The sequence below is a fragment of the Saccopteryx bilineata genome, chromosome 6 (genome assembly GCF_036850765.1).
Source record: "Saccopteryx bilineata isolate mSacBil1 chromosome 6, mSacBil1_pri_phased_curated, whole genome shotgun sequence".
Taxonomy (NCBI): Eukaryota; Metazoa; Chordata; class Mammalia; order Chiroptera; family Emballonuridae; genus Saccopteryx; species Saccopteryx bilineata.
In genome coordinates this window covers 20,897,589-20,921,006 of record NC_089495.1, presented here as the reverse complement: position 1 = coordinate 20,921,006, position 23,418 = coordinate 20,897,589, and the positions used below count along the sequence as shown (strand labels likewise).

Genomic DNA, 23,418 nt, shown 5'->3' with positions numbered 1-23,418 from the left:
TGGTCCAAGCACTGAGGATGGCACTATGGCCTCTGCCTCAGGCACTGGAATGGCTCCGATTGCAGCTGAGCAATGCCCCAGAAGGGCAGAGCATCGCCCCCTAGTGGGCATGCCGGGTGGATCCTGGTTGGGTGCATGCGGTAGTCTGTCTGTCTGCCTCCCCACTTCTAACCTTGGAAAAATACAAAGAAAGAGAAATACTGATTAGAGAGGACTCCTGTGGTAGTCAGGTCAGAAACCCAACAATCTTAGGTAAAAAGGGGAATTTCTTGACTCTCTGAGTTGGGAAGGGTGAGGAGTGGCCTACAGGACTGCAGAGACCAGCCTCAGGGACCGGAAGCAGGACACTGTGCCACTGTGGTCTTTCCCCCTCCGTTTGTCTCTCATCCTGGTTTGCTTTGCCTGACTTCGTTTCTTCAACCTAAAAATGAGTATTTTCCATGTGGACCAAAGATGCCACTGGTAGCCTGCTCTTGACACCCTTCCCACTCTCTGATGCCAGAGGCGAGGCCAAGATGTCTTCAGCTCCCCACTTACATCTCTCAAGGAAGCTCTCTGATTGGCTCACCTTATATCACCTGCCCTCCATTGAACCAATGATTGTGTTCAGGAATATGGGATACCCTCCATGACTGGCCAGGGCTGGGTCACATGCCCATCCAGGGCTGCCAAGATATACATGATCAGAAGGGGAAAGGTGAACTTGGTTGGAAAAATACAGACAATGGGTACTCTATTCTACTTAGAGTTACATATACCTAGAGTGGTCTTTTAAAATTGTAAGTCCAATCGTGTTGCCCCCAACTCACCTACCAACTTAAAACCTCTTTCTATTGCACTGAAAATAAACTCAAAATTGGGTCTCAGGATTTTAGTGCATTACTTTATATGACTTCTCCTTAGCTTTCAAATTATTTTCCCTTTTCTCCTGATTAACCAGCCAAGGCATTAGCTACAAGGGCCCAGAATTGAACTGCACACAGATTATGAAGCCTGGCTGTACCAAACCCTATGTCCCTAGCTTCCCCTTGAACCCTGCACTTTTATTTTTGTAGGAGTGTTACTAGCTTAATTACATAACTGAATTCACGAGTAATCTGCATACATGTATATATATATGATCCACATGGAAAATATGGCAGGAAATTTAGATCTACAAAGTGTCAAAAGTCATTCCGGGTAATCCTAGCTACAAATCAATTTCATAGTCAGCTATTTATTCTGCAATGTATAATCTTAACTGTGAAACATAATAAAAATAAAAAGCATTTATATTGTTCCCACACTTTAACATAGCTCTTTGAAGTTACTTGTTTATGGTAAAGGCCAAGCAATTTGGGAGAAGATTTAGCGAAAGTTCTTCCATGGTCTTTGTTCAGATACTACAAATTGTGACCTTCTAGTTAGAGCCAAATTGAAAGGAATTGAATTTTTTTTTATTGCCACTTAACATTTCCAAGTGCAATAAAGTAAAATTTGTTTGTTCCAGGGTTCTTGAAATTGTATTGCCTGATTGATTTCTTAAAGGGAGAACATTTAAGAAGACTTAAGTCTGCTGAGTTGTTTTTTTCTTTTAAGTCTACTGAGATTTTAATTTAAAAGAAAAGCACTCCATGTTTGGCTTTTTCTTGTGTGTAGGCAGTTATAACCAACCATATGTTTACCCTGTAAATTCTAGTTGAGGGTGCAGTGTAAGCTGTTTCAGTTTGGGTGGAAGTTTTGTCAGACCTCACAAATGAGATTTGTACTCTGTTAGGAGTGCCAGATTTTTTGCTGGGACCGTGGGCAGGCCCATGGTAATTAGGGATAACCTACTTGTAATTTGTTTTAAGAGTAGATCCTGAAAGGCTCTTTCTTGCGATGGAAGGAAAGATGAAATTAGAATACAGCTGTTCCCCTATACCCCTCAGTGGATACCTGGAACCATCAATAATACAGAACCCTATATCACTATGTTTTTCCTATACATATAGGAAGTTTACATATACATACGGAAAGTTTAATTTATACATTAGGCACAGTAAGAGATTAATAACAAAAATAATAAAATAGAAGAGTTATAAGTCTATTGTAATGAGTTATATGAATGTAGTCTCTTTCAAAATATCTTACTGTACTGTACTGTTGCAGTGATAATCGTAGTAATGATTGTTTTAGGTAAGAATCATCAATGGATTGCGTGCTAAAATGGGTGGGTGAGAGGATGAGAAACAGGAAATTTCCATCGTCCCAAGAGGTCTGCATGGGATGCCGCAGGAGCAGCAGGGGCAGGACTGAACTGGTGGCCTGCCCCAGTAGGGCCCCGTGCTTTATATGATTGAGCTTACTTTCAGACGGATTGGTCAAGAGCCACAACCCAAGCCCCTGGCTGCTTCCCTGGGCTACCCCTCAGTCACGTGCCACAAGAGAGTAATGAGAAGATTAAGCCCCAAAGAGCAGAGGCCTCAAAGTCCTGCTCTTGGACTTCTCTCACTCCTTTCTGGTTGCCCTGGTCCTGCCTGGAAGATCAGTGCCTGTGCCGAGCGTGAACGGCAGTTGACCAGGATAAACACGGCGTCCTTGCAGGCCCCCGGAGCAGGGAGAGCGTGGGGCACCCAAGAAATGGTGGGTCAGTGAGTCCTGCAGGCTCATCGGACGCTGGGAAAGGCTGGTGAGCAATGGCTTCAAGGGCAAGGTGAGGCCAGATCAGAAAGAGACTTGTGTGCCCTTCTAAGGCACCTGAGCTGGGTCAGACAAGCAATGGAATGCCTTTGAAGAAGCCTAAGATAGGAAGCAACACAGTTAGATTTATGTTTTATAAAAATAGTTGTGGCAGAATTGAAGGGATTGAAAGGCCCAAAACAAAACAAAGAAACAGCTGTTTACAGGCTGTTGAAGTAATTCAGGCAAGAAATAAGTGCCTTTCCTAAAATAGAATCAGTAGGGATGTAGAGGGATGGCTGGAATCCAGACACATTGAAAAGGTGGAATCAAGAGGGCTTTGTGACCTGACTGGAGTGGTGAGCTGCGTGTTAGGAATTCTTAAAATGCATTTAGCATCAGAACGATTTTTATCCAAGTCAGTCGCTGGTATAGGCTTCCAAAATGAGGAACTGATCTGGTACAGGCAAGGACAGTGACTAGCTCATCCCCACGCCATTACCTTCTGCAGATTGGCAGGTAAAATGATGCAGTTTCCAGTCTTTTGACGACTGTGGTGAGCTGACAGTGAAGGCGTTCTCCTGGCAGCCCCTAGTGAAGTCTAAGATCAGCGCCACCTTTGGCAGTTGTCGGTTCCCGGTTCTAGGAGCTCTGCACCTACCTTCACCGTCTCTGACTCGCCTTTCTCGGGCTGGTCTGTCTCCCCAGGATGGACCATGAGGCCGTCCAGCTGGAGAAGCAGCACGTGCACGACGTGTACGAGAGCACCGCCCCTTACCTCCACGACCTGCGGAGCAAAGCCTGGCCCCGCGTCCGCCAGTTCCTCCAGGAGCAGAAGCCCGGCAGCCTCGTCGCCGACATAGGTAACCCAGGGCCGTCCCCGGGGTGTGAAACAGATCCCATCGTGTCTTTCCTGTTAGGATTCAGTCTTCGGTTTTGTTTTGTTTTTTTTTTTGTTTTTTGATTTTTTTTTTTTTCTTAAGCTGGAAACGGGGAGAGACCGTCAGACAGACTCCCGCATGCGCCCGACCGGGATCCACCCGGCATGCCCACCAGGGGGCGATGCTCTGCCCCTCCGGGGCGTCGCTCTGCCGCGACCAGAGCCACTCTAGCGCCTGGGGCAGAGGCCAAGGAGCCATCCCAGCGCCCAAGCCATCTTTTGCTCCAGTGGAGCCTTGGCTGCAGGAGGGGAAGAGAGAGACAGAGAGGAAGGAGAGGGGGAGGGGTGGAGAAGCAGATGGGCGCTTCTCCTGTGTGCTCTGGCTGGGAATCGAACCCGGGACTTCTGCACGCCAGGCCGACGCTCTAGCACTGAGCCAACCGGCCAGGGCTCAGTCTTCGTTTTTGTTTGAACTGGAAGTCTGGAATTGTGCCCTTGGCGTGCCATACGCAGCCCGTTCCCTGAATAACAGACATGCGTACGATCAAGCCAGAAAGTAGAAAACACCCTCAAATCTACGTGGAGACAGTGGCTATCTTTTCAGAGCCTTTGCGTGCCGCTTCCAGCAAAATCGATCTGACATTGATTGAATCGATCAGGGCTGACAGGACTGCCTGTGAAATTGACTTTTAAATGTCGAGATACCGCATTTGTAAGTACAGTACAGAGATCTGGTGGCTTACCCAGAGTAGCTCTCATGCCTTCTACCGAAGATCCAGAGATTGTAGATTTCCTGGAACCTCTTATTAATCTCATGGATTTTTCCCCCTTCACTATTCTATAGGTGTTTCATTATTAGAACCTATCTTTAAATAGATCATTTGTAATCACTTTGTAATCTTTATAATCACTGATTTGCCTGGAAGATTTTGGATTAGGATGTTTCTGAATTGAGTGGTAAACCACAAGCCCAATAGATCTAAGGCTAAGGCCCTAAAACGTGCTGGGATTTCCACCTGAGACCTGCCCACCTAAAGCTGCTTTCAAGCAAGCGCGTGAAGATTACGCCCATAAGAGCCATCAGTCTGTAGTTACAAACGCTATCTAATTTGACATTCACTTGAAATGCTGGTAGGTGACACAGATATGTGCCCAGGGCTTTGGGCTGTTCAAGACGGCTGGAGCGATGTAGAATTGGGGGAAGGGGTGCATGTCACCTAGAAATAGAGAGTCTTTGAAGATATCTCTATCATGTCAGGTTTCTTTTAAATAAATCTAGTGTCAGAAGATACTGTGACTTTGGAACTCTTACCACCCCTAATATAAGCAAAGTACTGAGATCTTAAAATCCGTTGGTAGGTAAAGGAGCTATTCAACACGTGGCTTTAGGACACCAGTATGTGTGTATACCTCTCTCATATCTTACATCAGAAATTGCAAATGAAGCCTGACCAGGCGGTGGTGCAGTGGATAGAGCGTCGGACTGGGATACGGAGGACCCAGGTTCAAGACCCCGAGGTCGCCAGCTTGAGCGCGGGCTCATGTGATTTCAGCAAAGCTCACCAGCTTGGACCCAAGGTCGCTGGCTCGAGCAAGGGGTCACTCAGTCTGCCGAAGGCCCATGGTCAAGGCACATATGAGAAAGCAATCAATGAACAACTAAGGTGTTGCAATGAAAAACTGATAATTGATGCTTCTCATCTCTCTCCCTTTCTGTCTGTCTATCCCTATCTATCCCTCTCTCTGACTCTTTGTCTCTGTAAAAATATATATATATTTATAGGCCTGACCAGGCGGTGGCGCAGTGGATAGAGCGTTGGACTGGGATGCGGAAGACCCAGGTTCGAGACCCCGAGGTCGCCAGCTTGAGCGGGCTCATCTGGTTTGAGCAAAAGCCCACCAGCTTGGACCCAAGGTCGCTGGCTCCAGCAAGGGGTTACTCAGTCTGCTGTAGCCCACGGTCAAGGCACATATGAAAAAGCAATCTATGAACAACTAAGGTGTTGCAGCACGCAATGAAAAACTAATGATTGATGCTTCTCATCTCTCTCCGTTCCTGTCTGTCTGTCCCTGTCTATCCCTCTCTCTGACTCACTCTCTGTCTCTGTTAAAAATAAATAAATAAATAAAATTAAAAAAAAATATATATGCATATGTATTGATATAAAAGAAATTGCAAATGAAGCACCAGTGGAAGTATGAGAAGATGAAACCATTAAAGGACTTAGATGATAGCTAGATTACTTGAAAATAATAAAGAATAAAAGAAAATTTTAAAAAATTAAAAGAAAACAATAAAACATACTCAGAGGCAAAAGTCCTTCAAAAGTCCTTTCTACATATGATACTAAAAAAAAAAAAAAGTCAGAAATCCTAAAAGAAAATACAGTGGATTGTCATTATTCACAGTGTTTCTGTAATAGAAAGTTGCCACGGACACTAAGTGAGTGAATCCTGAGTTATAGCCCTTAGGGGAAATACAAGCTTAGGTTCCTGTGAGGCTCTGGTCACATTTCTGTCACTTAGTCAATACCTAACCTTGTTCCATGCGTGCCTTGGTTAGGTGCACCTTATTTACAAGATCATGCTGATTTGTTAACATTGGACTCCCAGGCAACAACTACCACTGATGCCTGAACAAAGTGTATTTAACTTTGTATTATGTGTATTAAGTGTATTAACTTTGTAATATGTTGTCCATTAGGCCCATCTCAGCCTTCCTGCACTTAGCCACCCTAGACAACAAACACTTCAGCACGATGCTGAATTTTAAATAGTCCGATGGCCAGCAAAAGATACAGGAATGCAAAGAATGCGTGTGGGGCAGAATACAAAACAGAGGGAGATGTCAGCAGGCAGACACTTCCTGTTCTTTCTCTGCAGTGCTCTGGAAGGTTCGCATTTAATGGGATTTTTGCAAAGGATCTGATTATTGTGTTCCAGTGTTTTGTTGCAGTATCAAAAAATCTGATTTATTTCTTGCACATTTACGACAGTGGGGTGCCTGGGCTTGGCTGTGTTCTTGATTTCCTCGTCGGGATAATCTCTTCCTCTCTCTAGCATCCCAGTGTGTGCACTTAGAAAATGGACAACCACATCATATTTGGAGTTTCCACTACTATCCTTAAAAATGAAGATCATGCCCTGGGCGGTTGGCTCAGCGGTAGAGCGTCGGCCTAGCGTGCGGAGGACCCGGGTTCGATTCCCCGCCAGGGCACACAGGAGAAGTGCCCATTTGCTTCTCCACCCCTCCGCCGCGCTTTCCTCTCTGTCTCTCTCTTCCCCTCCCGCAGCCAAGGCTCCATTGGAGCAAAGATGGCCCGGGCGCTGGGGATGGCTCTGTGGCCTCTGCCTCAGGCGCTAAAGTGGCTCTGGTCGCAACATGGCGACGCCCAGGGTGGGCAGATTATCGCCCCCTGGTGGGCAGAGCGTCGCCCCATGGTGGGCGTGCCGGGTGGATCCCGGTCGGGCGCATGCGGGAGTCTGTCTGACTGTCTCTCCCTGTTTCCAGCTTCAGAAAAATGAAAAAAAAAAAAAAAAATGAAGATCATTAGAAAAGAATTTGGGATCAATCAAGAGCGCCAGGGGCGCTAGGAGATTTTTAGGAGATGCTGAGATAGAAAAAGATGTCAGTTTCCTCATCATCAGCAGATTCTCTGAACACTTGCTTCGTATTTTTGAAGTAATTCCCCCTTTCATTTCTCCAAATATAGCCCCTGAGCCAATAAAAAAGCAATGGCATTACAAGATTATTTTTCTTAAAATATAAACATCATCTTTCTAGTATTTAGGATTTTAATTTTAAAACACTCTGTGGATTATACTTTCTTCATGATTGCTCTTGAATATTGGACACTTTTTCTCAGAAGCATTCTTAAGAACAGTGGCCATGAGATCTCAAATTTTGCAAGACCTCAGTCATTGACATGGAAATAATAACGCTGGAAATACTACTTTGTATTCCCAACTCCCCACTCAGCTGGCCTCAGTGAAACCTTAATTATGCTTTCAGTATCTCGTATAACTTCAAACAGCACCTAAGGAGGCATTTTTAAAAAGTGTGACGTGTCTGATCAGGCGGTGACGCAGTGGATAGAGTGTTGGACTGGGATGCGGAGGACCCAGGTTCAAGACCCTAAGGTCGCCAGCTTGAGCACGGGCTCATCTGGTTTGAGCAAAAAGCTCACCAGCTTGGACTCAAGGTCGCTGGCTTGAGCAAGGGGTTACTCGGTCTGCTGAAGGTCCACGGTCAAGGCACATATGAGAAAGCAATCAATGAAGTGCCACAACGAAAAACTGATGATTGATGCTTCTCATCTCTCTCCATTTCTGTCTGTCCCTGTCTATCCCTCTCTCTGACTCTCTCTCTGTCTCTGTAAAAAAAAAAAAGTGTGATGTATTTCAGAAGCAGCCAACTAATCATCTTTGAATAGTGATAGATATTTTAGAAAAATATCAGACTTAAAAACCTATAGGTAATTTCAGAAGATATAAATATCAGCTCTGTTGATACCTTTTAAATACTTCTAGCAAGGAGTTAGATGACATGTCTGTGCTAGAATATGCCAGGCACTAGACTGTGGAAGGCCTTGTTTCAGGATGCTTCTTCATTCATATGACTTTTTTGTTGTAATATCAGTGGGATCTGATTGACCTAAATCATCAGGCTGTGCACATGTTGAATTGCTTGGGTCTTCATAACTGGAGAGTGAATGTCAAAAATGGTCTATTTAAGAAGAATATAGTTCTTTCGTAGAGTTTCTCACATACTAAGTCATGTGAGATCATTTAAAACCTAGCACTAACAATAGGTTAGATGAAAAGACACTGAAATCCTTTTTCATTCAAATTCAAATTTAAAATTTTTGAAAAGCATTTTTATTGATATCCATTGAAAAGTTGTTGGCAGTAGTTTGTTTTCTGTGAGCAGTAAGCAGTAAGACTGTGTAGAGAGAGAATGCAAGGATCAGTGCCATAATGTATAGATCTGTACATAATGAAATATGTATGGCAAAATATCTTTGCAAAGAGACTGGACAATGTCCCTGGGATACTAGGGACCTGTTATTCCTTGCCATGGGCCAGCTAACATTTGTGCTAGCATGCTACACCCCAGGGACATTTACCTCATTAAATATTTAATAAATACTATTTATTTTTCCCATTCCCTTTCCCTCTTCTATTTTATACGAAAGTATGTCAGAGCTGTGTGAAGACTCTTATCCTGCTTCTGTGTATACCTCCGCACCATGTTGTATTCTGTCTTGGTTAGGTAATAAGAAGTTATTTCTGTCCTTGTGATGACACAGGCTAACTGACAGTGTTCCTCTCCCCATCAAGGATAACATGTAACACAGTTTTTCTTTTATAGGTTGTGGGACTGGAAAGTATCTTAAAGTGAACAGCCAGGTCCATACCCTGGGCTGTGACTACTGTGGGCCTTTGGTAGAGATTGCCCGGAGGAGAGGATGTGAAGTCATGGTGTGTGACAACCTTAATCTCCCCTTTAGGGGTCAGGTCTTTGACGCCATCATCTCTATAGGAGGTAAGGCAGCCTGCTCACACGTTCACTCTTCACCAGAGGATGATGTTACGTAGCTGGGGCCATTCTTATTCCCAACATCCATTCTTTATGGAAAGGTCTCTGTAATTCATTGTATCTCATTTAATATATTTCAACTGATTGAATCATTTGACTAATCTCAAATGTACTTATGGCGGTATATATAATTGTTTTAACTGGTTAAACTGTCAAACTGTTATGGCATTCTTTTTGATGACTCATTCCAATTTTTTTTACGTATGAGTAAGAAGGTATCAGAGGAATTTTACTCGTTAAAAATAGCACTTCGTTATAATGCAACATAGCCAGATCTTCCAACGTGAAGTAGGTCTTCGGAAGTCATGTTACCCTCTTTAGGCTACATAAGTATGGTCTTTATTAGCAGAATATTGTACGACTAATGCCACCTGAAAGGCTGCATCATCCAATGTGCCACTTGCTGGTGTGCAAGTCACTGGGGAAGATAGTCCCACCTGGTCCCAGGTTGCATGGTTTTTATAATGCCTCTCTGCTCTCTGGCTGCCAGAGGCTGTTCATAAATCCAGAGAGGATGTTTCTCATACCCTGCCAGCAAGTGTGCCCATAAAATACACATGCCAAAAATTAAAAAAATTAAAAAAGCAAATATCCATGTATGAAATGTACACAGGTCAGGCTCATTTTACTCAGTACATGAATTCTTGAAACCTAATATATTAGTCATATTTAAATATGCTTGAGAGACTTGGAATATAAGGGAATCTTATGGCAAATTCTTTTGCAAAGCAAAGTACTTGCTCCAATACACTTTAAAAATTAATCTACTTGAAGATAACAAGCTTTTTGAAAGCAAGGTGAACTTATGCAAAACTGACTCACCAGATAAAAACACAGCATAAAACCCTTTGCTCTCTGCTGAAGTAGATGAGAAATGAATTTATTCAACATGAGACGGGGACTGCATCTTTGTGTAGTGAGGCCGGGATGCCATAACCTTGGCACTCGTTAGGACCAGCTGGAGATGGTTGCCATGGAAACTTGCTCTGTGACAGTCCTACTTCTTTGCTGTTGAAACTGCAAAGACAGTCCATTTCGGCTGTCAGCATTAACAGGAGGGATTCTTGTGGAATCAAGCAACACTAGACAATGCTTAAACTCTTTAGTGGAGAGAAGTTTTTGGTTTAGTCATTCTACCTCAAGACCTAGACATCAGAGAGAGGTCAGAGAAGAGGATGTTTGCTCCCCTTTAATTCACATTAGAGTTAAGGTCTGCACGGCCCCTTCCGCCCAGGCGAGGCTGCTGAGCCTCTGTTGTGGGCATGGGGTATTGAGCAGCTCTCCTACTGCGGGGAGATGCTCTGTGAGTGTTTGGTCAAGTCCGTCCCATTTCCAGTTTAAGTCTCATGCCTCGTCCCAAAGGAAATGGAACGTACTGGCTGTCATCTTCTGATTAAAAATGGCCCCTTAAGTGGAAGCGCAGCATATGTTTTATGAACTGTAACTATAAGTTAAATGTGGTGTGGTCATTTTCCAGTTAGCTTTCCCATGTAGAACTACAAGAAATTTCAATAGCCAGTACTGTGATTAAACTCCGCTAGGAGCTAACAGATGCACACTTCCTATATATTTTTGTTTAAAAGTTGCCTAATAACAGTTAAGGTTAGATAAAGTCAATCCTGCTTGACTTCTACTTTAAGTTTACAGGGATTGAAAGTAAAAATAATGACCTATAAGTTGTTGACCCTTTAAAAAATACACATAACCATTTTACATTACATTATTAAAAATGAGAATCAATCGGCCCTGGCCTGTTGGCTCAGCGGTAGAGCGTCGGCTGGGCGTGTGAAAGTCCCGGGTTCGATTCCCAGCCAGGACACACAGGAAAAGTGCCCATCTGCTTCTCCACCCTTCCCCTTCTCCTTCTTCTCTATCTCTCCTCTTTATGCAGCCAAGGCTCCATTGGAGCAAAGTTGGCCTGGGGGCTGAGGACAGCTCCATGGCCTCCACCTCAGGTGCTAGAATGGCTCTGGCCGCAACAGAGCAATGCCCCAGATGGGCTGAGCATTGCCCCTTGGTGGGCATACCAGGTGGATCCCAGTCGGGCGCATGTGGGAGTCTGACTGCCTCCCCGCTTCTAACTTCAGAAAAATACAACAACAACAACAAAGGCCCTGGCTGGTTGTCTCAGTGGTAGAGCGTCGGCCTGGCATGCAGGAGTCCTGGGTTCGATTCCTGGCTAGGGCACACAGGAGAAGCGCCCATCTGCTTCTCCACCCCTCCCACTCTCCTTCCTCTCTGTCTCTCTCTTCCCCTCCCGCAGCCAAGGCTCCATTGGAGCAAAAGTTGGCCCGGGCGCTGAGGATGGCTCCATGGCCTCTGCCTCAGGTGCTAGAATGACTCTGGTTGTGACAGAGTGACGCCCCAGATGGGCAGAGCATCGCCCCCTGGTGGGCATGCCAGGTGGATCCTGGTCGGGCACATGCGGGAGTCTGCCTCCCCGTTTCCAGCTTCAGAAAAATACAAAAAAAAAAAAAAAAAAAAAAGAAACACTCATTTGGCTGGTTTATCTTTGCATTATCAAAACAGAAAAGCACTCCAGCATTTTTCTCCACTTCTGTTTGCTTTATCAATTTTATTAACACTGATCAGTACTTTAGATGAACCGATCATTCATTAAGATAATGAATTACTTCACAGAAGCCTGCTAGGAACATTTAGCTAACTTAGTGCTTCCTTGTAAATTTTACTAATTCATATTGGTCACCTTCTAGGTAACACAATCCGTAGGATTTTTGGAACATGAAGAGATTTTACACATTATTCATTCTAGGTGTCATATGACAGATGAAGAGACTTAAAATCCATAAAAGTTAAAGAATTTCCCCAGATCACTTGTCTACTAGTTACAGCAATCAGAGCTCAAAATGATGTCTCTCTGAGAGGCAGGCATGGGCTATTTCTACCATATGCCCTTCCCTATGGGAAATAAGGATATTTTACTACGTGTGAAAACTGCTTCACTGTTCTCTGGAAAATACTAGTACATACGTGTGTAGGTTTGTGTAGGTGCATACACAGTGAGACTAATTTCTTCTTTTTTCAGTTATACATCATTTTTCTACAAAACAAAGAAGAATCCGAGCAGTAAAAGAAATGGCCCGACTCTTAGTTCCTGGAGGCCGGCTGATGATTTACGTTTGGGCCATGGAACAGAAGAACCGGCGCTTTGAGAAGCAAGACGTGCTGGTTCCGTGGAACAGGGCCCTCTGCTCCCGGCTCCTCTCCGAATCCAGCCAGCCGGGGAGACAGACGCCGTCCGGACCCCCAGAAGGAAGCCACCCTCACCGGCCTTGCTCTGTATGGAGCTGTTCTGTTTGTTTTAAGGAGCGATGTGACTCAAAACGGTCCCGCAGCATGGACTACGAACCGGTTACGGCTAGAACCTGTTGTGCGGATATTTCTAAGGATTGCAGGGAAGCGAACGGATTCTATAACACGTTAGGGAAATCTTTTCGTTCCTGGTTTTGTTCCAGATCTTTGGACGAGTCTGCTCTGAGGAAGCCAACTGAAAGGGTGACAGCCCTGAAAAATACAGAAGGTTGGACCACGGACACCGTATCATTCCAGCCTTCCAGACACTCGAGTTTAGACATAGATCACCAAGAGCCGTTTTCAACGAGAGAGCAGCAGTTGGACGAGGATGTCTTTGTGGAAACGTCTCAAAAAGGTTTGGAGTGGCTGAGCGCACCAGCTGCGACGGAACATCTAAATGGAGACCACCGAGGTGACGCGGGGAGGAACAGCGACGGGCATTCTCTGGGTAGCACCAACACGAATGAGAAGGGCGTGGCCGCAGGTGGCTTGGAAGAGGGGAGCCCTTCTGCTAGTGGAACACTGAAAAGGACTTCTGCAGTCGATTCCATGGGTTCCATCCCGGATGACGCGGTTTCTGTCGAAGGACAACAGCCGGACGGTGTGGAGTCCGGAGCCTTCATGCGCTATTACCACGTGTTTCGAGAAGGGGAGCTCTGTGACCTGCTGAAGGAACACGTGTCCGAGCTCCACATTCTGAGCTCGGGGAATGACCACGGCAACTGGTGCATCGTTGCGGAGAAAGGGGAGAACTGGGATTGATTGGGTTCCTGCGGACAGCCGTTCTGTAGCTGAAGCACCTTCTCTTCACTGGGTTTGGGGTGGTGACCTGAATTTGCGTCCATTTTTTTTTTTTTAAACTCATTTATGCTTTGGTCTGTAGAGACTATGAATTGACCATCTTTTTAATCCTTGGGCAAACACAGAGCCTGGCATCTGAAGCATCTGACAAAGGGTATCTGTGGTTCAGTGTTGCTGTAACAGATCTGAAGACGCCATATAGAGTGAACTTTAATACGCTCTGGGAGTTTTCCCCTGAAAGATGAAATTATGAGACAACACATATATTGTTTTTCAGTATTATAAACTGATTTTAAAAAGGTTCTGTTTTTTAAGTAAGCCTTCTAAAAATGGCATTTTTATAATTTTTATAAAGTTATAATCTGTTTCACAGATTAGATCTGTGTGCCAGGTGACAGGTAAGCCTGTTCCATTGCACAGAGAGAAATTGAAACTTGTGGTAAATTATTTGGTTGCCAAGGCCTTGCCTCTGCTTCAGGTCTTCAGAAAAGTGAAAAACAGTGGGGAGAGGCAAGAAGTGTCACAGGACTTTTCCAAATGATAAGCAAACTTGCTTCAAGATACGTGTAACAAGGTTATCAGCGTCACTCCCAAGTTTCTGAAGGCACTGTTAACATAGAGAGAGTGGACTATGTGAGTATCTGAAGTTGGAATTTCTCTGACCTTGTTAGAGGCAGGAATAACCCGTTCTGCTAAGACTGAGATTGACTAATGAGCTTTCATCTAGAGTGATGATTTTCTTATGGGAATCGGCTGATTCTCTGCTTTGGTTCTCAATGTAAACAGACTGTTAAGGGGTAAGATATTTGGCCTTGGTGGAAGAACAGCTGAGGAACTTTTAAAAATAATATCCGGGCATATATCCTTTTGAAAGTGAACACATTTTGTCAGTTCTATTAGAGATTTAGGCAGAATCAGGGCTCACTAATTAAAGGTTGAATTTCTGCACTTTACAGACAACAGACTGGGCATTGTGTGGTCACTGCATCTGTTTAGGTTGAACCATGGGTCTGTTGAAATCCATGACATGGAACCTGAAACATAGATACAATTAAGATGAGACTAGAGAGCTAAGAGAAGCAGAAATGAGTTGACCCAGGAATATGGCCTCAGATAATTCCTTAATGAGGAGAGAATTGACATTTGACAAAAGCCATTTTGCTTTATGGACCATTGTAATCCTGGATGAAAATCCAATTCTTGATTGGTTGGTTTGTTTTTCCACTCACATTTACTGAAATAGTAAAAGATACCATTTGGTTTGGGTTTCTTTTTTCTTCGCTGATTGTGCTGTAACTTAAAAAACAATGCTGCTTTCAAAGAAATGTAAAGAATTATTTTTAATGCTTAGCTGAAAATGATCTCTTGACTTTAAAATAAGATTGCATCATCACCTGAGGTTGTCTGGCGGAAATGAGGCGTGATTTGTATGGTTCAGTGAACAATTCGCATCAGAGGGCCAATGAAAACCAAAGTGGGATATAAATTTAAAATTAATTTAGTGCCTTCCATTTCTAAAATTAGGACATGAAGCCATGAGGGTAAGTGGTTTTATTGGTGGACAGAAAAGAATCTCAGAGTCAGAGAAGTTCTCACAGTGAAGGCTTGAGGGCCTTTTTATTACAAGTAGGTTTTTCCTCTTTGAAGCCTGTTGTCAGATGTATCTCTAATCCCAGCTCTGCTGCTAGAAACCTGTGGGCAGTCTTTCTGGTGGCAGCCTACCACGTACAGAGAGCTCAGTTTATTAGACTGCTCCAAAAAACTCCGGGCAGACCTGTCTGAGCAGCCTCTCTCTCTCATACACACACATACACGCACGCACATGCACACACACACATGGCTTGGCATTAAATGATTCTCTAGAATGGCTCTTGAGAGAGACGTATTTTCACATATTTTGACAGGGCTGTAAATTGAAAATAATAGCAGTCCTTTGCCCTTTGTCTTCTGAGCAGAGGAATTCTGTGCGTCCAGACTTTATTTTGTATGCAACTATTTAGTTCCACGGTTGATCCTGTCTCTTTGGTACACTCGTGAAGCTAACTTTCACTTTTGGATGTACATCGATATATATCGTGTATCTCCAGTGTATATACATAGCCATTGATGAGCCTAAGGTAAATAAATATTTTGATCACTGAAAAATCTTGCTCATCTTTAAAATTGTCCTCAAAAGTAAAGGTCAGGCGTGAGTGAGTTTAAAGGACCACAAGCCGTGTGACAGTGTTCAGTCTGCATGACCTCACTCGATGATAGGTTCTGTGGCTCTCTCTGAGGTCATTTGAAAGCTTAGACCCCATGATGAACACCGGGCCAGCGTCTTTCCTGTTCCTCGTCTTTCTCTCGCTGGCCTCACCGCAGTCCCACAGTCTAAAGTAGAAGGAGTGTTTGGGAGATTATTGGAATGTTTTTAAAAATCTTTGCTGGTTTATTGCTGCCTCCCTGGCTTATTGGAGGAATTCCACATAAACAGTTAAAGGATCTGAAGCAAGCACATTAACATGGACCCACGCTGCCTTCCTTCGGAATAAAGAACATGATGGTGGGAACCAAGCAAGAGGCCTCACTTATTGTAAAAATTGTCACCGTAGTGATGAAATGGCACCAGCGTGTCGTAGTAACTAACAAGCCGTCTAACAGGGAACTCCGAGTGTCATCCTGGTCCTCCTCTCTTATCACACATCCATGGGCAGGATGGTGTATAATTCTTGCCTCTACTTCACCTTTCCGTGTCCTTCCAAGTTCTAAAGGTCAGGAATTCCTCTGCATTTTAATGGAACATCGATGGAATGGGAAAAAATTGGAGGTAATCCCGAGAGAAAGTAATCCAAATATCAACCAGCCTGAAACATCAAGGTACCTGCTTATCAGTGGCAACTAACAGCATAAGCTCTGGTGGATTTTTTAATAAAAATAAATGAAGGGCAGAAGGTCTAACCCAGTAGTGGTTGAACTTGGTGGGGAGCTTAGAAGTGAGCTGTGAGCTGTGAGCTGTGAGGACCCACTTCAGGAGGGAAAGAAGGGGGTGCAACCACTGGCCAAGCAGCCACAGTCTAGGAAGAACAAATTAAAGCAGACTAGAGCTTTTCTCTCCTACTATGTAGAAAATCTGAAATATATTGATAACAGCAGCTAACTTTTTTTTTTTTTCCAGAGACAGAGCGAGAGTCAGAGAGCGGGATAGATTGGGACAGACAGACAGGGACGGAGAGAGATGAGAAGCATCAATCATTAGTATTTCATTGCAACATCTTAATTGTTCATTGATTGCTTTCTCATACGTGCCTTGACCGTGGGCCTTCAGCAGACCGAGTAACCCCTTGCTCGAGCCAGCGACCTTGGATCCAAGCTGGTGAGCTTTGCTCACACCAGATGAGCCCACGCTCAAGCTGGCGACCTCAGAGTCTCGAACCTGGGTCCTCTGCATCCCAGTCCAATGCTCTATCCACTGCGCCACCGCCTGGTCAGGGAGCAGCTAACTTTTCTTAATCTGCTAACTTTTCTTAATCTGCTAACTTTTATTATCTGTAATCCTCACCACAGCCCTGTTGAGATAAGCATCCTTATTGTTCCCATTTTACAGATGAGGAAAATGGAAGCAGAACAAAATTAAATTGCCCAACATCACGGTCACACCCCTACCAAGTATCACACATCTAGTAAGGGGCAGGGCGGGGATTCCAACCCAGGCAGTGTGAGTCCCAGCCAGTGCTCATAACTACAACACCATATGCACCCAGTCACAGTACTAGACAGATTATACGAACTTTTCAAGATGTGGTGATCCCCTCTGCAAATGAGCTTTAGCAAGGATAAGGAAAGATCATACAGTTAGACAATAGTTGGATAGCTGTCCCTTACATATTTTTTCCCATCTTTTATATATATATTTGCAAGTCTGTTTCTGTTTGATTTCAACTGAAAATAGTCTTGGTCACAAAATGTTGTGCGGTCACTTTTTTCCAACTCTTCAGTTCTTTGAAAATGGTATTACTGTTTTCCCATTTTATAGGAGGTGAGAAATTTGAGGGCTAGTTACATATATCATTAATTCCACTTGTGTACTGAACCCCATGAGTTCCCAGATACATAGGCTCTAAGACAGTGAATATCAGATGTGTTGGTGTACACAGAATGTTAGCATTAACTAAAGGTGTCAAGCCGGAACCATTTTCATATTCATTGTATTCCTGCTACCAAGTTAAATTGTTCATTTTGAGAAAAGCATTACACAAAATATCCTCTTAGGAAATCACAACGCCTACCTAAAGTAAACTTGGACTTAACCTGATACATATTAACATCTCTAGCACAAAGTTCTGTGGAACACATTGCAGAAAATACTGTGATAGAACAAAATACACACTCTTTAGGAAAGCATTCGTAAATTGACTCTAAATTATTTTCTGCAGGCCCTGGCCAGTTGGCTCAGTGGTGGAGCATCAACCCGGCATGTAGAAGTCCCAGGTTTGATTCCCGGTCAGGGCATGCAAGAGAATCGACCATCTGCTTCTCCACCACCTCCCCTCTCCCTCCACTCTCTTTCTCTCTCTCTTCCCCTCCTACAGCCATGGCTTGAATGATTGAAGTAAAGTTGACTGTTGGTACTGAAGATGGCTCCATGGCCTTACCTCAGGCACTAAAATAGCTCAATTGCTGAGCAATGGAGCAGTGGCCTAGATGGGCAAAGCGTTGCCTGGTTAGGGGCTTGCTGAGTGAATCTTGGTTGGAGTACATGCAGAAATCTGTCTCTACTTTCCTGCCTCTCACTTAATTATATATATATATATATATGTGTGTGTGTGTGTGTGTGTGTGTGTGTGTGTATTTATATATATATATCCAGATAGATAGATAGATAGATAGATAGATAGATAGATAGATATAGATATATTTTTTTCCTGCTTTGCAATCTGCCAGGGTTTATTATTATTATTAATTGTTCACTTAATTAATTTATAAAGTGAGACCATCCTTGCCCTACCACCCCAACTCTCTCGTCCTTGGGATTATTTCTAGTCTGGAAAAGGACAGATGAACTATGATCAAAACCAAATGAAGGGTTTTTTTAAAACATTTTTTATTGATTTTTAGAGAAAAATAGGAAGTAAAAGAGAGAAACATCAATTTATTGTTCCACCCATTTATGCATCCATTGGTTGCTTCTTGTATGTGTCCTGACCAGGGATCAAACCCACAACCTTGGTATGTCAGGATGACGCTCTAACCAACTGAACTAACTGGCCAGGGGCCCTGCAGTTTGCCATTTTAAACAGTGCATTTGTTAGAAATTACATAATGACACGTAATTATCACATCCCCTAGATGTAAATTTGGGTTTCATAATTGCAATCTTCTTCCAAAGAAAAAGGCAGGAAACAGGCTTCATTCCGTCAATTCAAAGGTCAAGTGAGCTAAGTGTTGTCATACACCCATCCAGCAGATAGAAAAGCCATGGCAGTGGAAAGGAATTACAGAAGTCTAGGCAGATCCTACACTACACCCCAAACGACCCCAAACTAGAATACTCAACTCCTCTTCCCTGACTCAACAGTTCGATTACTGGTTTGATTTTATAGGCTCCGTATCTGCCACCTCAATTATCTACAAAACTGGAGTGCGAGTATTTTAAAAGGACCTCCCACCAACCGAGAATTAAACTGATAATGCATATGGAGAGCAGTGGCATGGCAGGGAGAACGCAAACACAGAAACCTAAGGAAGCTAATCGAAGAGAAAATGCGAACTGTGCATTGTCCTAGCTTTGGTTCCCACGGGTCCCAGAGTGTGTGACACATCAGTAGGGATATGAATCATTTCCGTTGTAACACACATTCTGTCCCCCTCTAGATGTGGGTCTTCCCCATTGATCTGCATGGGTAATCGCTTTATCTGGGTGGATCAGATGAGAATATAGTTTCTAGGACCAATCTGATGGACCATTAGTGAGGGTCAGTTGACAAATGGGATCCTTCACTTGACAATTACATATATATTTTGTTATTTCCTCAACTGGAGCTGGGAAGAATCAAGTTTCCCCTAACCTAATTAATTTTTAATGAATCCACATGAAACAATATAATTTCTCTACATGGAACATTTATTTTTCTCTGGATGTTACCTCCATAGAGAAAAGCCATTGGATCACAGCAGTTCGTCTGCAGCCAGTGTTGACTGGTGAATTCCCTGAAGAAGTTATGTTAATATTTATGGTTGCTTAGGAGGGTATTTGCTTGAATGACAGGCATTTCTCTAGTGAGCTAATTATACTGCTTTCATTAGATTTTTTTATTTATGTATGTAGTGCATTAGTAAAAGACTGCTTTTCTACTGTTTATTTCCATGGAACCCTCACACTACTTAAATCTCACTAATATGGAACCCAGTGGAATTTCTGAGACATTTTGAATATGTATTTGAAAGCTGTCCCATTTTCTTTAGATGTTCTCTTAAATATTGTGCTATAAATATATATATCCCTAGAGGTCTAGTCTTGGCTGTCATCACTGACCAAGAAAAAGCAACCCTCTAATGCACTTGTCAAAACATTAAATTAACAATTACCATTAATATATATATATATTTCATTGAGAAGATTTTTTGCTGTTGTTTAAGGGAAATATATATAAAGATAATTGTTAAACATTGTTGTCCCTCTTCTGGTGTTGATGTATGTTTGTATCTAACGTACAAAAACTTATTTTCCTACCATGTACAGTTCCTTTAGGTCTTCCTCAGAAGAAGCTTGCGATAGTTTTGAAAGCACAAATTGATGTAAAATATTTTTACGACTGTGACAATTTGAAGATATTTTATTTGCATCAACCAATGATGTTAGGATCTTTTTGTGATAAGTATTATTTAAATGATGTCATTTGGATGCTTATGAAATGTGTTAGCTTATTTAAGTTACGTGTAAGTTTCAGAGAGGTCACCAGACGAGCAGTTTGGCCTTTCATCTTCACGTCCACTGTGGACTCAGCCCCCTCTCCTCATCCTCCCGCAGAACCAGGCAAATTCATATTGAATTGTTATTTTTGTCTACAGGAAACCAGACTAACCATCGAATAATAGGTTGTCTTTAATGGGTTAGTAAAGGAATATTATTGACTTAAAAAAAAATCTTTTAAGATGAATAAAGATGTGTTGGACTATCTGAAAGTGTGTGTGTGTGTGTGTGTGTGTGTGTGTGAAAATAGGTGAAAATAGGGTTCTAATATTGAGAGAATGTCATTTTTTTGTTATTGGATGCAAGTGTAACAGTTTCCTTTGCTGACCTTTTCCACCTGCAGGTTGCCAGCTCGTTATCAGAGCCCGGTGTGAAGCAAGGCACAGGATTGTGTGGGCTCCGCTGTGGCTCTAAGGATGCCCAGCTCAGCGGGGCTGCCTCCTAGCAACAGCCGGTGCCCTGGCATGGTGCAACCCTGACCACCTCCCACCCACTCCCTGGGATGGAGGAAGCTCCAGCATCTCCCCCCACACCAGTTTGCCCCTCACTGTGGCTGCTTGGGAGACAAAACCGGACAGTACTGATAACAAATGAAATAGACTCTGCACCAGGGTTTTGGAAAGAATTAGTGAAACCTCCATAGTGTGCTGTGTCCTGGTTGGCAGGAATCTCTCCATTTAAAAACATCTCTATGCCCTGGCTGGTGGCTGCCGTGGTAGAACATTGGCTGGTGTGTGGAAGTCATGGGTTCGGTTCCCGGCCAGGGCACACAGGAGAAGCGCCCATCTGCTTCTCCACCCCTCCCCCCCTCCTTTCTCTCTGTCTCTCTCTTCTTCTTCAGCAGCTAAGGCTCCATTGGAGCAAAGTTGGCCTGGGTGCTGAGGATGGCTCCATGGCCTCTGCCCCAGGCACTAGAATGGCTCCGGCTGCAATGGAGCAATGCCCCGGGTAAGCAGAGCATCACCCCCTGGAGGACATGCCGGTGGATCCCCGTCAGGTGCATGCAGGAGTCTGTCCTCCCCGTTTCTAACTTCAGGGAGGGAAAAAAAAAACCAGAAGAAAAAAAAATCACTAGTTAATGACTTTAAATCTTACATCTTTGTACTCATCTTCCATTTTTGAAATATCTGCACAAATCGAGCTTAAAAGCTAGTATCTGCTTTACGGTTTTGATGATTGGGGTCAGACACGGTCACCTTTATTACTGCTCTTTACTGTCCACGTCACTCCCCATGGAAGTGCCCCCACGCAGGTGCACCCGTGAGCAGACCCCGCAGGTGGGACAACGCCAGGCGCTCGAGCTTCCAGAGACCGCCGCTGTGGCTGCCTCCAAGAAGGAGGGACTTGCCCACGCCCAGAGCCAGACCTGTGTTCCTCACCACACCACACTGCTGGTGTCCCTCGGGGACGTTGTGGCCCTTTTCACCCATCCAGATCCTTGTCACACTGCAGCTCCCAGCTCAGGTCCCCTCTTTAATGGAAATCACCCCAATTCTACTGCTCCACGTTGATTTTTCCACTTCACCATCTTACAGCCCTTTAAATTTGGGGTACTGCTATTCGCAATATTAGCAAGTCAAACCTTCCTGTATCACCCACGATCCCCCCCCCCCATTCTCTCTAGTTTAAAAGGGGGGGGGGGGAGTTGGAGCTTTCCCAGCAGCGAAGGTGTGGGTGGGGCGGGGCCCTGGGGTGTGAAGGCGTCTACAGCAGGGAGAGGGGACGGGGAGGAGCGGGGACAGGAGGTTTAGAAATGAAAGTAAGATACATGCCCAGCTAAGGCAGAGTGAACTAGAATGTGATTAGAACCAGGGAAAAGAAATGGGAAAAAAAATTGCCCCCACATTTCCACCTGGCTCCCCGGGGAGGCTGTGAGCCTGTAACAAACACAGCCGCCCCCGCGGAGGAACTGTGCCAGGGAGGCCTGCGCCGGGAAGCGGAACCAGAGCGCCCTCTTCTGGAGGATAAGAGCCGCTGCTGAGCGTTGGCCCAGCTCCGGTTAAACGTCTTTACAGAAGCCACTGGTGCGGAAAGCTGTACCAACTGGAAACTTAGAAGTTGGTACCTGGTAGCAGTTCAGACAAATATGGTTGTGCAGAGGCAACAAGAAGCTATCTAAGCAAGTTGTTACATCTTCTAAGACATATCATTTCAGAGTTAGAGGAGTTTAGTGCTAACAAAAGAGTTACACTTAATTGAAAGGAGTTACAGATATAATCTGTGGAGGGCAAATGAACGCATATCTTTTGGGAATATTAAGTATGTTCAGAGGCCCCAAAAGGCTGAATTTGTGGTGTGTAGCTGCTAATGTTAGGTTGGAATACTTAAGGCTATCAATGTGGAGGGTTTGAACGACTTCAAAATATTACATGTGCAGTTTGTCAAAGATTACAGTTAGGGGACGGAAACTAAACTGAGCGGGGTCGGACCGACTCAGCGGGAGGTCACCAGGGTGCTCCTCGCTAAGCACATCCCACCGCCCAGCCAGGCTGTCCAGCTCCCTACCCAACCCCTAAAATTTCACATCCGATCCCATGGTGTATATGCTCCCAGGGCCAGAGACAGGGGCTGTCCACAGGGAGAGAGTCCAACCGAGGCTGAATGGTCTCAAGGCGGTCGGTAGCACGTCTGTGCTCACTTGAGAGTCAGGAGAGGAAAATTGACGGTGGCCTTCCAGGACCTACAGTGGCCTTACAGGACGCTACCTTCCCATCTCATCTCTTCCTCGCCTTCCCTCCTTCCTTCAGCTCCAACCTCACTGCCTTCTTGCGATTCCTCAGACATTTCAGGACTCAGGGACTTTGCCCTTTCTGCCCCTCTATTGAGAATGCTTTTCCCTGAAGCAGAATCAATGTCCCCTTCGCTTCCTTTCAGCCTCGGCTCAGATTATACGCTCTCAAATGGGTCAGCCCATTTAAAATGACACACCACACTCTCACCCACAATCACACACGCAGACCCTGTGCCCCTCCGTGCTCCATTGTTCTCCACAGCCCTTATCATCCTGAAATATCACAGAATACTTGTGTGTGTTATCTCTACTGCTCACAAACATTAGGGGATATTTTATAGCTTCATATTCATTTTTGGAATATCCCCTAATTTTTGTGAGCAGTATACTTTCATCCACCCCTAAGATGTAGGGCTCCAAAAAACCAGATTTTTTTTGTTTTGTTTTGTCAGGTTTTTGTTTGTTTGTCCACCACTCTAACTCCCACACCAAGAACTCTTCTT

General features: G+C 44.2%; 1 protein-coding gene across 5 annotated transcripts in view; it reads left to right on the top strand.

Annotated features, from left to right (window-relative positions):
* The window catches only part of TRMT9B (tRNA methyltransferase 9B (putative)), a 48,089-nt gene extending 30,359 nt beyond the window's left edge, over positions 1 to 17,730 (top strand). For all 5 annotated transcript variants that reach the window (XM_066236544.1, XM_066236543.1, XM_066236546.1 and 2 more), the window contains 3 exons: positions 3,349 to 3,503; positions 8,892 to 9,065; positions 12,166 to 17,730. In XM_066236544.1, the coding sequence (XP_066092641.1) occupies positions 3,350 to 3,503; positions 8,892 to 9,065; positions 12,166 to 13,196 (1,359 nt within the window). In that variant the 5' untranslated portion in view covers position 3,349 and the 3' untranslated portion in view covers positions 13,197 to 17,730. The remainder of the gene's footprint in view (positions 1 to 3,348; positions 3,504 to 8,891; positions 9,066 to 12,165) is intronic.
* The last annotated feature ends 5,688 nt before the right edge of the window (positions 17,731 to 23,418 follow it).